Here is a 16978-nt window from a genome sequence, read left to right as displayed (position 1 = left end):
TCTGTGTCTGTGATATTTCCAAAAGTGGGGTTATAATGTTTACCAGGAAAGTTTTGGGTTGCTGCACGGATTTCCTTCACAGTGTGATGTCACAGCCCGTATGTTGTATCTGGTAGTGACACGACGAACAATTTACCTACACACGCCGACCTTCTCAGTTTCCTGTGATGAGATTGAAAAGCTGAATTTAATTGTTCTCTCTGATTCTGGCTCGCTGTGCGACTGAGAGCTAATGAAACACCTCTGCTGGAGTCCAGCAGTCTCTTAATCTCACACTTGAAGATAGTCGCTATTGTTGCTCTGGAGTCATTACAGTTCAGCTGTCTTTCAGCCGAGACACCCAGACTGTAAAGCTGTGAAAAGATGAAACTGGAACCGTTGTCTTTGGCAAAGAAGTGAATTAGTACATGTATCTTTATTCCAGTCATTTCCAAAGAGGACTTTCTTTTGTGGTACTTTTTTTTTTTTATGTGTGAGGTACAGTATAAAATATTGAGTGTGTTGATCTATGAGCATGCATAATAAATGATGTAGTTTTGGTATAATATAACCATGCTATGATGTCCCATTTACTTCAACACATGAAAAGGAAATTTGTAGCTCATAAAGTTGCCTTATATTTTGTTATCAAACAGTTGTTACCAAAATATGTGCTCAGCAGATGAAAGATCAGCACTAGTAGACATTAACTGTCTCTCTCATGGGTATCATTGTGATGGCCAATTACAAAGTCGAAACACACAGCCGCACGTAGTCCTCTAACCTCGGATCCATTCTTTACTCTATTCTATATCCTTTATCCTCCATGGAGCACTTACATAGACTACATGGCCGTGAAAGGGCTCAGATTTGGACTCATCAGACCAAAGTACAGATTTCCACTGTTCTAATGTCCATTCCCAAGCAGTTTTTATCTGTTCTCTTCACTGATAGTTTCTTTGTCGCAATTGGACCAACAAAGCCCTGATTCACTTTGTCTCCTCTGAACAGTGAATATTTATGTGTGTCTTGCCTCCTGAACTCATGGAATCTATTCTGGGCTGTCGTTATCGGCCAATTTCTGAGACCAATAATTCTGACACCTTGGATATCAGTCTTCCTTAAAACTAAGACAACACGCCACCACCAAACGCACCATTTGTATCTGCTCTCTTGGATAGGACTCGGCTCGGCTCAAAGGTGAGCGAGCGCATTATCACGGCAGAGATATTTTCCTTGTCCTCAAAGCCTGAAACGTTGAGCTCCAGCACTCGTGATTCCTTTGACGAGTATGCGTCATAATCGGTAAAGCACAGCTGTTTTCTTCCTGAACCTGAGCTAACTGCTTACTAACAATGTACCTCAATACCACCGGACGGTTTCATCTGCAGGGGAAATTGTTGTGGCTTCTTTTGGATATTTTTTTAAAACCCTGTTCAAAAGTTTTTGCATGAAAACATTTAAAGTGCCTGTACAGTCCATAATGTTAGACTTAGGACACTACCCTTGCTTGATGGTCTAAATGCGGTTTAAATAAGAAAATGTGTATTTTGACTTCTTGTACAGAGCTGTGGATCTGCTCTTTCAGTAATGCTTTTGTTTCCTGCAGCTCTATACAGCGCACAATTGAATTTGTTTCAGTTCAGTTTAATCATACTCTATTAATCCCTGAAATGAATTCATGATATATACCTTATGACATATAGTTATAACCAGATAAAAGGGTCAGTTTAGTGCAGCAGAGAGAGGGGTTAAGATGAAATTTTAGATGATTACCATGAATGTACTGGGCTGTTTTTCTTGAACTTAGCTGATGTGATGATGGCAGGTAGCCCAGATGAACTCCTTCCTACATGTCCACCATTCCACCTTCTGTATTTAACAAGCACTTCTTTACTGTTACCTTCCTGTCTGCAGTCTCTGTCTACCGTGTACTCTGAAAGCCGGGCAGAGAGGTGTAGCAGACGTTTCTCCAGCCACGTCTTCGTGAAACGAATAATATCACCTCTCATCAGGCCTCCAAGCTTATTTTATTTGCTTGCGATCTCATGACGGTTAAGGGAAGAAACGGTTTAAACTTCGTCCTCCTTTCTTTCTGTGTTGCTTCTGCTCTTCACCTTCATGTCTACCTTTGAACTCATCTGGATTTTGGGTCCTATTCTAATCCAATCCAATAAAAATGTCACAGATGTCAAATCAAAGCATAGAGTTCAGGACTCTTTGGCAATATTAATGAGGGGGTGAAAATAAATCAAATGAAAAAGAAATTTCATGAATCTGACACATCTTCTTTTTAGTAACGTGGTTCACAGAAGACTTTAGCCATCCATTATTTAAAACAACTGTGCCACACTCAGTGGGGCCTTCTTACGCCATCGTACCCATATTGCAATCATTGGTCGTGTCCCTACGAGTAATAGCACTGGGAGCTAACTCGGACAACTCGACTTTCCAGAAGTTCTAACTACAGAAACGGGGTATTTCTGAAGCTTTTGGTGGATTGGCGCAGGTATGGTGTTCTGAAATAAACTATTTTTTTGTAGAAATGCATCACAGGATTTCTACAGTATAAATCTTGCGTATGGCCTCATCCTTGTAACCCTAACATGTCGGATTGGATCGCCATTACATTTTAACTTGACATGACTTTTATGACATGAACAAATTAGAGTTCCCTTCCTCCTTTAATGCAACATAAGCTGATGAAGTATGTCGTAGGTGTCAGGGCCTGATGGAAGAGAGGAGCTGTTAATTCTGCCGCGACACCAAGGTGTCCTCACATTTCGCTGCAGACGCCACTGATTTAGTGAAGAGGGTCTTGTAGAGGCTGTCAGCAGCTGAAAACTGACGCCCAGTGTGACAAAGGACAGAAGCGCAGTGCCGGAAACACTCTTAAACCACTCTTTCTTAACCATGTTGAGAGGCTGACAAGCATGTGTGTGAGCACATTGTGTTTTTCTAGCGTGAGTCAAATTGTTTTTGTAATTGTAATGGCACATGAGTAGATTTTTGACATTTTAAACTATTTGATGTTTTTTCCCCCCCTCACAGTAACATGGATTAATGGATGGATTAATGTTTCATTTAGTAGCTAAATATCACTGAATATGAGTTATTTCAGAGTTGTATGACAGGAATTGATTTACTGGTCATATTACATGTTAGTATGCATGTGTGTGAGAGCAGATTCCTGTGTAGTTATTACAGCGGTGTTGCAGTGCTGTTGGTGCTGTTAATCTTACTGGATATTCAAGTCACGTTTATATAAAAATTTCAGGACTGAATAAAATGGATATCCATCCATCTATCCATTTTTCTATATCTGTTTAGTCCAATTCAGGGTTGCGGGTGGGCAGGAGCTCATCCCAGCTGCCACTGGGTGAGAGATGGGGTACACCCACCGGATGGCTCGCCAATCCTTCATAGAGCTACAAACGAGACAAATAACAATGTACGCTCACAATTGGCACTCACTCCTCACGAGGAGATCCTGCAAACTCCACCCAGGATTCAGCCAGGATTTGAACCAGAAACCCTCTTGCTGTGAGGCGGCAGTGCTAGCCTGTTAAAGTCCTGCTTTAACTCGTGTATCCTCTCAAAAATGCAATCGAGTGTTCACAGCTGTGACTTGCACAGCATTTGTTTACACAGGAAATGAAGGCCGAGCCCTGCACAGTTTTGACTTTTCACTTTTGTCGTAAAATTCTTGGAACGTGCTCCAAAATGTGCTACGTGGTCTCAGGTTTTTAACTGGGTTAAGATCAGGCAATAGCTGCTCATCCTGTATGGAATGAGCACCTCTATAAAAGCACAAGTTTAGTCAGTTTGCTGGTCTGGAGCTTTCAGGTGTGTGTTAACACAATGCTAAGGAGGAAAGACATCAGCACTGATCTTAGAGAAGCATTTGTTGCTGACACCTTGCTGTCATTAAGTCCACAGCAAACACCTTCTTGTGTCAAATTCAAGGCCATCAGCCTCAATTAAAGTGTTGCAATAGTTTAGTTAAAGTCTACATCTCATCCTGATTGAAGTGCTGTGGGGGAACCTGTGCATGAACAAGTGTCCTCTCCTCACGCTCTTTGTAAAGAAGAGTGGACTGAAATTCCTCCCCGATGATGTCAGAGACTAGGGATGATCTGATCATGTGATCGGAAATGCCGATCACGTGGTTTCTGACTCGATCGGTATCAGACGTTTCATCCCGATCAGGGATCGGATATATAGTCTATCTATATAGGTATATTTATTCTCATTATTTTTTTTTTATCAGAACTATAATATTTCAAAACAAATGGGAAAAAATAACAGCTTTGTATTTACTGTTATGTGGTGGTACAGAGTCGGATAGACATAACGCCTCATAGACTGACGCTGCCTATTGGAGCTGACGTATCAGCGCTGTCGCCATCTTGGATGGGTCTCCAATGCCTCCACATTAAATTTATTTCGACTGAGGAAGGTGTTTATCCCCAAATACAATAATCATAACTCCCTGAATTTTTATGTCTATGGTCTCAACTACACACAGAAACAACTCATGCGGCATGACATCACTTTTCTGCGTGCCTTAAAGCGAAGCAGAACACGGCAGCAGCTTGAAGCTGGGGGCGCCAATGTCTGCGGTGTGGAGGTATTTTAAAGTGGATGACAAAAACGTTACGATTTCAAACTGTGAGATATGCAAACTTGGGATTTCAAAAGGTGGCAAGGACATCGCTAACATCCTTGATGAGGGGTGGTCAGTGGCGTAGTGGGTTAAGCAGGCACCCCATATACAGAGGCTACAGGCCTCGCTGCAGCTGGCCCCGGTTCGAGTCCCGTATCGGACGGCCCTTTCCCCCTCTCTCTGCCCCCTGCTTCCTGTCTCTCTTCAACTATAGTGTCCATTAAAGGCATAAAAGCCCAAACAAAAATTAAAAAAAAAAAAAACATCCTTGATGAGAACAGGAACAGGCTCAGACCTGACAAGGTAGAGATGTTGGTTTTCATCAAGAAAAACGTACATTTTCTTCTGTGAAGCCAGAGGAGGAGAGTAAGAATTAGGAGTGCAGCTCCTAAAAGCACATTACTGGCCTTACTTTATAATACTGTGGCACTTTAATTTGCTTATTTATTTACATGCCTGCCAGGTGTTTCAAGTTGAGCGGCTGCTCGTTTTTATATTAGACATTATTGCACTAATCTACAATGTGAAGAATTTGTTTATTACTTGATTACTTTTTTTGTTCAAGCTACCTCACAGAAGTGCTCTGTTTATAAGTGTTAAACGATAAAAGAAGTGAATAAAATAAAAAATCAGGGACATCCTGGATCTGTTTCTTCGCCGTTCTTCATTTTTTTTAATGTACTGTAGAGGTATCGGATCGGGACTCTATCGGCAGATACTCAAAATCAAACGACTCGGACTCTGGGGCAAAAAAAACTGGTCGGGACATCCCTTTGAGAGACTAATAACATCATACAGAAAATAACAGGCATGAAAATCCCTCACCTTTCGGCGAAATTCGCCGTTTTGGTCCCAAAATAGGTGACTTGTGTGAATCGTGTAGATCCGAAGAGGTTTTTTTTTTTTTTTTCTGGGGGGGGGGGTATACAAATGGTTACAGCTAATCGAGATTAATAGCTATTATATATAGCGCTTCTTTTCTGATCAGCTGGTACAACCCACTCCTGGTTGCCAGTCCTCGCTTACGAATATTCCACTGATTCAGACAGCAAAGTCACATTTTTATTGATTGATATGGCAACTCATTTCCCGCTGGATCTAAACTGACTGATGGAATAATCCGCAATGGCTCTGGATCTGAACAACGCGTTTTAGGGTGAAAGCTGCTAAATGGAAAAGTCGCACGGTTGTGTTGCTGTTACGTGTTGAGGTAACTCGCTTACTGTGGCAAACATGTGCACATAAATGTTATTCTAACATGCGTGCTGAAAATCAAGTTTAGGGCAACACGTTATCTGGCTCATGACGGCTGCAGATGATAAATACTAGTTGTTACCTGCTAGCCTGCTTTTGCGAGACGAGTGAAATGGAAACTAAGCTCAGTGGTGTTGAATGGAGAAATTCCTTGTTCACGCTGGATGGTTTTAAAAAACAGCAGACTTGATTTGGACGTTTTTTGATAGTTAGAAAGCCGAGATTGTTTTTTTGTTTTTTTTTCAACTGAGGAGCTCTCTTGACATGGGTTAAGTCACTGTTCGCTACAACTTGTCTTGAACACCGTGAGAGCTAGCTAAAGCTCCGGTAGAAATGATTAGCTCCTGTTCGCTCGATATTGTTAAGGCCGTAGCCAGCTATGAGGAAAGCTAGGTCTGGACCTCGGTAATTTTCAGGGATTTTTTTTAAATTATTTTTTTTTAATCTCGGTTTTCGCATACACGTTTCAATTGACGTTTGTGATGACATCACTTTCGCGAATGTGTGAGTGCGTGGTACCATTTGAAAGGTCTGTTTCTGCCCTTTCCAACTGTGTATAACACGTGTGTGCGCTCCGTATTCGGTGAGAAAAGTACCGTCAACATAGTAGCTGCATACCGGTAATCAGTAATAGAAAAATTAGACGAATTTGACGAACGATTTCCTCGGCCACTCTGCAGTGCAGCGGCGATTGCTATATACTGACGGAAAGCTCAGCTCGAGCTCTTTAAAATGATATGATTGTTATATCGGTGTCATGTATGGTTCGTGAATAAAGAAGCAGAGAAGCATAGGTGCGCTTTTGAAAGACAGCACCTTGTTATAGCAATGCACATTTATGTAGGCTGGAGACTATTTTTCACATCCAATTTAGTAATGAATTCAATATTGCCCATGAATCTTTATAGGTTGTTTAGCAACAGCTATAGCCTACAATATGCATCTATCCATCTATATTTAACTCTATTTTTTATATTGGTTAGTTAGCCTTACTCTATGCCTGGCCAAATGGCCTTTGCTTGTACCAAACATTTGTATAGGCTTGCATTGGGAAATAATCAGGTTCTTTTTAGGTATGGGTTCTTGTTACATTATAATGGTTTATTTTGCTACAAGCCTCAATGTGCAACACTGCTATATATTAAAAACTATATAATTTAATATATATATATATATATATATATATATATATAGGACCTCGCCTTAGTGTCAAGCTTGTTTTTAACGCTACGTAACAGAAACACTGGTTGCCAGTAATGTTATTTATTGATTCATTGAAATGTAATGGTTTCAAGCTGCCTAAAAATAGCGAACACCGCCCGTCTCGCTCTAAATTAAACACCAGGGTGAAATGATATCTGGTAGTCCAGTGGTTAGTTCTACCCAAATGTGAGAAACAGTGATTGGCCATTCTATTTGCTCTCAAAAGTGCTAGTGTTATGACACCACACCACTAATCTAAATTAAGAGTGACATTTACTTACGACCAATTACTGTTCTGACATCTGGGTAACCATGTTACAGAAACCAGCTCTTCTTTTAACACTGGCCCAATGGTGGTAAATTTAAGCTCAGTGTGGCTGGTAGAAAAGAAAACGTACTAGCCATTTTGTGTTTGGCTAGTAACATTAATATCTTCTTGTCATTTTGGGTGGTGGTGAAAAAAGTTAATTTCAAGCCCTGTTTACAGTTAATACTGATGTTCCATTTGAACTAACACAAAATATTCTTGCAGGATGAGTGTATTAACAGAGGAGGATGCTGCAGCTGTGAAGCAGATAGACTCAGGGATCAAGTGCAGCTGGAGATGGGCTTGGGTCAAACTTGAGGGAAAGGTTTGCGTGAAGGGGCAGGAGGTGTCCTTCAACATAGGGGATGTTTTCCATAAAATAAACAAACCGGGACTGGCCAGGTGTGTCCTCTGCCAGAAGGAGATCAACTATGCCAATAAGGGCAGCCATGCCTTGATGGCTCATGTGCAGACCGACATCCACAAAAAGAAGCTGGAAACTATTGCTTCAACACATAGTTTGCATAGTTTGATCCCAGAACAAGCAGGGCCGAGCCAGGCAACTCAGGGCCCAGATCTAATCAGGCAGCAGTTGCAAGGGAAGGTGGCAGTGCCGGTTGTGAAACAGTGTTGGTGAACAAAGCTCGTCATACCCCGCCCCCTGGGCCGCGCGCGCTCTTCTCACCTTTTTAACCCCTGACCCATTTTCATGCCTGAAATAATGAATCAAGTTATTGTTGCTAAAGATAGTTCTACAGGTTATTGAATCATGGGATGTTCTTAGTTTTTCCACAGACTGCTTCTGCAATTTGGTTTTAGTTTTTCACTCAGTGTAATATGTCATGTGTTATATTTACCTCATTTTAAGACCTCATTTTTTTTTAAAATTTAGTCTTTCTGCGTTAAAACTCAATTAGACATGACTAAATCCTGCTCGTTACCCACTGTAATCATGCCACTGGTATTGTGTCATGGCAAAGTGTGGTCCCAAAGAGGGAGAGTTCAGTGTGTTAGCAGGTCTGTGGACAAATTCCCAATTCTTTCAACTCGTGTTTCGACCCTTTAAGTACTGAGTACTCGTGGGTAAGAATGACGACGTGTTGGCAGTCATTGTTGCTGTAGAGGTAAATGTCCCATTGTCTCATTTTCTTGGAGCATTTTTCACCTTCGAGTTATTTTCCTCCCCGTTTTTTTTCCCTTCTGGCACTCCTCACCTGACTCCCTTCTGTCACATCTCCTTCCTGCCGCTGCCCCTGGTGAAAAATTCAGATGAGCAAATAAACCTGATGGTAAACTTTGCGTCAACGGTTGACTGATAATGCGTGCGGCACATGTGGCTCCTGCCGCACCGACTTCCTCTGCAGCCAGGTTTCATGTCCAAGTGTGAATGTGTGTGTCTGTTCTTGTCCTGGGGCGGCGGTCCAGATGACAGGTTGTTATGATGACTGAACAGGTCCTTTCATATATGTGTGTGTGTGTGTGTGTGTGTGTTTGTGATGCAAGAAGTAAATTTCCTAATGCTTGGCCGCAACAGTGCGTTTGTGGTCACCGTCATTACTCTCCTGCAGGTTTGACAGCGGCTCTCACAAGTGTGTTTGGTGTGGTCGCGCTGTTTCTCTACCTTGGTGACAGAGGTCGGGCCCGAGAGCCGTGTCCATGCTAGCTGGGTCATAAGTTAAAATGATTCCTGAAGTTGAGTGTGTTTGTGGGTAACTGTCAGCAGCGCAGGTACACAGTGTTCTTTTTAAGTGTCTGAGCTGAGCTGATTTGGCAGGATGAGAGAGGGAGAGTGGGAGGGAGCTGTCAGCGCAGGGACATTCATTGAGTGGGAGTTGTGTGTGTCTGTGTGTGTGTTTGTATCTGGGGTGCCCAGTATGAGGGGATTAACCCTGTGGGAGTTTGACTATGCTCTCATGTGAAGCCAACTGTGCTGTCTGCTACAGCTTCGCACACAGACTCGCACATTTTGCGCTACACGGGATACAAGGCAACACACTTTGCTTTCAGTTCATCACATTCACAGGTCTTGTGTATACATTCACACATAATCTGTCTCCCTGTAATCTGTCTCTGTTGGTCTCCATCCATCTCTCTCTCTCTCTCTCTCTCTCTCTCTCTCTCTCTCTCCCTCTCCCACTTTCTCTCACTCTCTCACACACACACACACACACACACACACTACAGCATGACCTTTAAGATGAGGGCATGCTGCTGGACGTGGTCGGGGCCCTGGGAGAGTCTGCATGAAGCTGACAGCAAAAAAAAAAGATAGAGATAGAGAGGAAAAAAGGTTCGGCTTGGCAGGGAAATCCTCCCCCAGTCTCCATAGCAACGGTCACACGGTTATGACCACATTCCATCGCACTCCTTACCAGTCTTCCCCAGTTTGTGCTTGTATGCGCTCGGTGTGAGACCACAGCTCCCTGTGTTCAGTAAAACAGTTGTTTATGCTCTGAGCCGTTTCTAACAGGTTCGCTGGCATCACTGCTGAGATCAGGATTGGATGAAGATGAACAGAATCCCTTCACCATCCCCTGAGGGGGGGATTTATTGCTGCACAGCACAATTAGTTTAAGAAACAGAAATATATCAGTACTGATAGGACAGCCCTCATTAACAGGAGATGAGCATTGGTGGTTTCTTAGCATTAGACGTGCAGCTGGCTACCAGCACAAACAAGTGTCTTTAGTGGCTGATTGGAGCACCTGGGGCACTCTGAGACAGCCACTGAATGAGAGCATGAGGCTCATAGAGACAGACTGAAAAGGATGCAGACAGCACTGCCTGATGGCCTGGTTAAATACTGTCTGGCATACCGACTGGGGACAGAGGAGGAGTGTCTCCTCTAATGGACAACTTCATCTCACGACCGGGGAAAGATTCAGGGTGAAGATAAAATGGAAACAGGCCTGTTATGCTTAACTTATCCATATGAATGCAACAAACTTACTATTTTAAAAGAGTCAGACACTACGATGAAAGACCTGTAGAACTTTGTTGTTCTGAATCCTGTTTTGCATTGATGTTTTGTTTTGTTTGGTTTTTTTTTTTTTTTTTCAGAATTTTTAAGGATAGTCTGTAACTAGACTTCCCTGACGCAGTGGAGCCACCCCTTACGCTGTAATGTTATGAACAGGCCTATTACAATGCATTCACCGCAAACTAACCAACCGTGCCATCTGAGTGTTTATGCAACATCTAACCAGCTAACTGTTCTGCTTTCAAACAAAAATGTTTCCTCACAGAAATTGCAAGTAACCACAACCACTCCTTACTTGGTAGCCTTTGTGATAGAGTTGAGGATCACCACCAGCACCCGTCTCACTTTTTGCCTGACAGTCTCACAACATACACTGATACACCACTGCTACCCGTCTCTCCCTATCGCACTGTGGGGCCAACATTTCACCAAGATCTTTGCTGACTCCTCAGCAGGACATACCTGTCATGACAAAGTTTTACAGTTTAATAGTGTTGGTAACATAGTTCACGTCTAAATGTGGACCAAATTATTAAGTATCTGCAGTGTGTGTGCTTTTTAAAGCTTTTAAATGGGATGTAACAAAAGCAGAACGTAGATTTCTGTGTCTCTTCATATCATCTTAACTAAAAAAAAAAAAAACAACAACTCAGTTCTGGTGTTTGTGTCCAAAACAGTCTTTTCTCCAACGTTTTAAATAAGGAAGTTGAAACAAAAATCCTTTGGAGTTACTGTGCAGTATCTACCATAAAGTTAAAAGTAGTGTCGCCTTGTTGATCAATCAGGAGGGCTCCACCCTGCAGTCATGTGTTTCACTCTGACTTGTTGATAAAGAACAGTTGTGTGTGAAACCTTCACAATGTCATTAGAAGCATACGTACAAATAGATCATTCTGTCAAATTTGGCCCACGCTTCCTTTCTTTTCTTTTGTCTTTTTCCCAATAGAAGGATTTACGGTGCAAAAACATTGACATAAGCTGACATCGCTTGTCAGACCTCCAGCTTCTTCTCTGTTTGACACAGCAGGCACCAAAGACGCAGTGAGGTTGAACATATTCGTAGACTTATCGGTGCAATAACACCTTTCTGCGTAAGAATCTGAGAGGAGTTCTTCATCCCACCACCTGTTCAACAAGCAGAAAAACTAAGAAAAGCGATATTTGCATTGGTCTAATGATCTGGTACATTTACACCAGTGGTTCCCAAACAGTGTGCCGTGGGAAAATAATAATTTTTTAATTTACCATATTAGTACTTTGTGTGTACTCATTTCATAATACAGAGGAAAACTACCGACAACCCACCACCGAAAGCAAAGAGGAAAAAACTGTCAGCTGACAGTATCATGAAAGTTACCCGTCTTATGGCTTCAGTTGGACCGGGGATGTCAACAATCCTCAGCCCGAGTGCGTCCTGTCGGGAGAAGTTAGCTAATGCTTCTGCATCGGAGTACCCAAGCATCTCCCACCACGCGATTGAGCAACTTCTTCCTTTCCCCACTACCTACCTGCGTGAGTTGGCGTTCTCTACTCTGGTTTACATGAAGAACAACAGGAGGTCACGGCTCTCTGTTGAACAGGACTTGCTAGTGGCCCTCTGCTCAGTGCCACCAAGGATTAAAAAAAATCTGTGCGCCCCGACAGGCACATGTATCTGTAACTTGAATTTGTAAGTAGGCAAAATATTTACAATAGCACATGTTTCAATGCTGATTGCTGAAATGTTGCATTGATAATTTGTAGTTTAGGACCATGGACAATGCAGCTTCCTTGCATTGACAGTTCTCTGTGCTGAATTTCTGCTGAGTTTCCTTTGCCCCATTTTTAATTTTGTGACCTGTCTGGTTTAAATGAATGTGTTGCTGCTTTGATGAAGCCTAATTTGATAAAGTTTCAAATTAATTTTTTAAATATTTCGTTAATAAATATTTCATGAGTAATATAGTTGTCTTTAGTAAATAATTATGCACATTTACAGATATTTTACATTATATGAGTGATAACATATGTTATAAGGGCTATTTTGCACAATAGGTGTGCCTTGAGATTTTTACTTGTCCTTTGGTGTGCCGTGGGCACAAAAAGTTTGGGAACCACTGATTCACACAATAGCAAAGTATTCGTTAATTTGTTAGTTGTGGTTACAGGTTTGCTTTACAGTTGTATGGAGATCAGATTAGTCAAACTCATAACTTTGAAAGCAGTCGGCTCCTCTCTGTACCAGAGTTGCCTGCAGGCGGTGGATGTACTTCCACAGCAGGAGGACGGCTGGATGAGCATGTGGTTAGTTATTTCATGTCAAGAATATTTATTCAGTTTATTGACATTTTCTCTGTTATTATTGACTTTGCATAGTGAGCGGTGCTCCTGAAGGAGCAGAATAAACCACAGGTCAGTTTTATATATTCTCCGACCCACTTGTGAGAATCAAGGCTCCGTATCGCTACTGATTTCCTCAATCGATTCAGTTCCAATTCAGAGGGTTGCAGTTTAATTTGATTTCAGTATTGATTCAAACAATTTGGTTTCAGGACACATTTGGCTGAGCTTATAAAAGAGGTTTACACAAAATTAATTGCGAAAGATAAAGAAATAAAAGAAGAAAGTAGACTTTCTGCCGAAACTAGTGTAGTGTAAAATAAAAATGTATTCATGGATTTTTCGAATGAAAATCAGTTTGAATTTTAAAATGGATGTGTTTTTAAACCCAGCCTCAGTGACATTATGTGTCTCTGTGATCCTCTTCCTCTTCAAAGACTGCACGTGCCTGCTGGTTTGATTCGGTGATGCTGATTATTGACAGCCGGAGTCATATGGGAGTAGCATCCTCTGGTGCATGTGTGTTACTAATCACAGACAAACTTGTGGAACATATGTTTCTCTCAGTTTGCTGCATTTTTACTCAACCAGCCTGAACCTGTGATGTTTCCTGTTAAGCTTTGAGAGTTTAGCATTTATCTGTCCCTCTTTAGACACGACAGTCTTTTCTCCAATCTCCGCCTGATATGCCTTTCTCCGGATGTGGTTTTCCTTTCCCCGCATTCATCTCCCTCCTTTTAACATTTTTTTTATCTTTGCACAATGTTTATTTTCTCATCTCTTTATCTGCTGTGAACCAGAGGGGGATGCCAGGCCAGGAGCCGCTGAAGGCACAGACAGGGCAGCCCTCCCATGAGCAGAAACAAGGACAGACCACCTCTCTTCTTCTGTGTTTTGTGATCTTGAGTCACACCCACATTAATGTCAGTTATTTTGGATATTTAAATCATTTCCTGGGTTGTGGCAGGAGCCGCTCGTGCTGCAGGCGGACACGTGAACCACCTCATCTGCCCACACAGGCTATTCTCTTTATTGGATTGTGTGCATGAGACCATGGCAGTCAATGACCCACAATTGAATGGACCAGTTTGGGAGGGTTATTTTGGGTCAGTGTGTTCTTTGATCAAAAGAAAAAAGTTGATTCCATCTTCTCATTTTCTGTTTCACCTCCAGCTTTATGGTCTTAGCAGATCATATTTGTCCTGCTGACCCGTCAGAGAGCAATGAGATGGGTGCTCGTCCTGAATTTGCTTACTGTGTGTGTTTGTGTGGGGGCAAGGAGTATATGTGAGAGATGTGTAGTGAGAATGTGGCTGGCTATGCAATAAGCATATCTGCAGCCGCTGCACATGTTTATTTTCCTTCAGAAAGACCCCTCTAACAGCAGCTGTGTGGAGTCATGAAAAGTGCACCTGCTTTCGATTAGGAAAGGTTTTTAGGTTTTACGTATCAAGGCCAAATTGAATCCGGTCTTAAAATTAGGCATAAACAACTTCAGATGAACAACAAAACCTGATACATTACACCGTGTCTTTGTTTAGTTAGCAAAAAATGTGTCAAAAACGCAGAAACAATGTGGAAAACAAAGTCCACCCTCACTGCTTTCACGGGACATTAAGAGGGTAAGTAGCAGCCAGGAGCTGCTGATCACATGATGTCACATGATTAACTGATCAAAGTGGGAGCACCTCTATAAAAGCGGAAGTTTTACATTCAGGTGTGTGTTAACACAATGCCAAGGAGGAAAGACATCCGCAACGATCTTTAGGAGACAATTGCTGCTGTCCATCAGTCTGGGAAGTGTTATAAGGCCATTTCTATTCAATCTGGACTCCATCATTGTTCAGTGCGATACAATATTCACAAGTGGGAAACGGGATTCCCAGGAGTGGACATCCCAGCAAGTTCAGGTCAGACTGTGCAGAAAAGCCCAAGAGCTACATCTCGGACTCTACAGGCCTCAGTTAGCGTGTTAAACGTAACAGTGCTGATAGCGTAAAGACCGATAACTTCATGGAGAAAATTTCCCTTAGTTTTTCCCACACTGCCTCTGTGTTTTGTTTTAGTTTTTATTCGATGAATAATCCCACAATGTAAACAGGTGTTGTTGTTTACCTGAGGTTGTATCGACCTCATTTTAAGACCTGTAAAGTCAGGTCCACAGATGTTATGTTTGTTAACGTTATCTTCATCTTATTATGCACCGTCTTCATTAGCGATCACAGCTTTTGGACACCTTTTCAAAGCCCGTAGGATTTCTCCATGCATCAGATTCGATTTATTATTAATGTAACACAGAGTTTGTGTCGGCTCGACATACATATGGATAGAAAAGTAGAATAAATGTCAGTTTTTTTTCCTCGGTGAAGGCCCTACGGGCTTGAACTCAGTCAGTCAAGGACTGAAACCGGGTCTGTGGTTGTTTTGCAGCTGGCATTTATTAAAGCTCATTTGTGAAACATCCGTTTATTTTTGTTTTGACCTAACCGTGAAGTCTAAGCTTTTTTTACATATATATATATATATATATATATATATATATATGTCTGTGGATGTAAAGTGCGGCCTGTATTTGTGAGGCAGCTCGAGCCAGCCTTCTGGCATTAAACGCTCTGTTTTTTCTTTCTTTCTCACCCCTGACAGGTCTTGATGCTCACTGATGGGAATCCAGAGAGTTTCCTGTGCCAGCGCCTGCCCGTTCTCTCCTCCATGTCCCAGCTGGGTTGTGCCTCCACAGCCTACGTCTGTCAGGACTTCACATGCTCTCTGCCCGTCACGGACCCTCAGGAACTACGCCGGCTGCTCCTGGATGGGACCACGGACTTGCAGACAGAATGAGACCGGGAGAACTGACAATGTTTAGCGATAAGAATGCAAAAACAGCAAATCTCCAGCTTTTTTTTTTTTTTAATTTTCATTCATAGCTGTTAGCAGCAGCCAATTCTGTCTTTAACCTGATCGAATGCCAGGGATTTAAAAGCCAATGAGCTCTATTGACTGAAGTAGGCATCATGAGGGCATCCCCTAGAGCTCCAGCCTATTCTACATTAGCAGCTAAGTGTCAGCTCCAGTTTTATTATTTTCTCAGGCGTTGATAGACGGTCTGTCAGAGTCATGTTGAAATTCAGGTGTATAATGTCCTGAGGAGGAAGCAGCAAAGGCAGCCAGCACTTGTGCAAAATGTTTTGGCTTCACTGTTAGCCCAGAAGTAAACTTCAGACTCCTAATAGAGCGTAACCTAGGATGAACTGGACTGATGATGCTCTGCAGATGAAGCGAGCTGCTCTGATGTCCTCTCCCAGCACTGCGTTCCAGCTCCCACGCTCACGTCACTGGGATCTGACAGTGGAAGCCTTGGAAGTTTCGTTTGAGTGTAATTTAAAAAAAAAAAAGAAAAAAGAAACAAATAAAAGGTTGGTTCATAGGTGTTTACTTTTGAAAAGTTGAACGAGCAGCTCTTTAATGAGCCACCAGCTCCGACTCCGTTTGTTTGACTGTTCTGATCTCAGAATCATCACAACGCTGAGGATACTCCTGTGAATTTTGTCTCGAGGCTCAGAGATCAGGAATACGCAGCATGTATACGCACAACTTCATTAAATATATGCCTCTCGCAAGCAGTGTCCCTCTGATATATTGGAAAAGATTCCTCTGTTTTCTTCTCTTCAACCTTGAGACAGTGCACAGTAAGTGACACGTGTTTGATATTTTTAGGACATTCCTGCGATGCATGCGAGTCGGCTCTTGATGGGAAAACTCCACGAGGAAGGAAGAGCATGTGTCCCAGCACTCTTGCTTTTTCGCTTCTTTTCTTTGGTCTCATGAAGAGAACAACCTGTGGTTTTATGTTCTTTTCCCCCATCTCTCCCCCCTGCAGACTGGATGAAGGTATTGGAAATGTGTGGCTGCAGGAAGAGGAGGCAGATGAGAGTGTGTGCGTGTTTGTGTGGACAGAGAGACAGATGGCCTGCTGATGTTTAGGCGAGGCAGTTTGTCTCGGAGGGTCGTGCTGTGGGAGCGAAAGAGAAGAAAAGATGGGAGGAGGTTTCCACCGTGTCCCCCGATCGTCTGAGGTGAAAGGAATCGCCCTGCGAGAACACATTCGCCATCTGCACTTATTTACTTTTGCTTCCTTTTTTTCTCCTAAGTTTGTGAGCCAATCCCCCCTCATTCCACTCCTTCCTCTCAGATCTGGCGAAGGCCTTGTCGCCTCAGGGACAAGTGGTGGGACTTTGGCAGGCGGCTTCTTCTGCGAGAGAACAAGAAATGT

The 16978-nt window shown here is 42.5% G+C and overlaps 1 protein-coding gene across 1 annotated transcript in view; it reads left to right on the top strand.

Moving 5' to 3' along the window:
- Positions 1 to 16325, top strand: part of spata20 (spermatogenesis associated 20) — a 49113-nt gene extending 32788 nt beyond the window's left edge. Inside the window, exon 16 of the mRNA XM_075457660.1 lies at positions 15352 to 16325. Within this exon, the coding sequence (XP_075313775.1) occupies positions 15352 to 15546 (195 nt within the window). The 3' untranslated portion in view covers positions 15547 to 16325. The remainder of the gene's footprint in view (positions 1 to 15351) is intronic.
- Positions 16326 to 16978: the final 653 nt, after the last annotated feature.

The sequence above is a fragment of the Odontesthes bonariensis genome, chromosome 23 (genome assembly GCF_027942865.1).
Source record: "Odontesthes bonariensis isolate fOdoBon6 chromosome 23, fOdoBon6.hap1, whole genome shotgun sequence".
Lineage (NCBI taxonomy): Eukaryota > Metazoa > Chordata > Actinopteri > Atheriniformes > Atherinopsidae > Odontesthes > Odontesthes bonariensis.
Note: the sequence above shows the minus strand (reverse complement) of the source record. Positions and strands in the feature narration are given on the sequence as shown.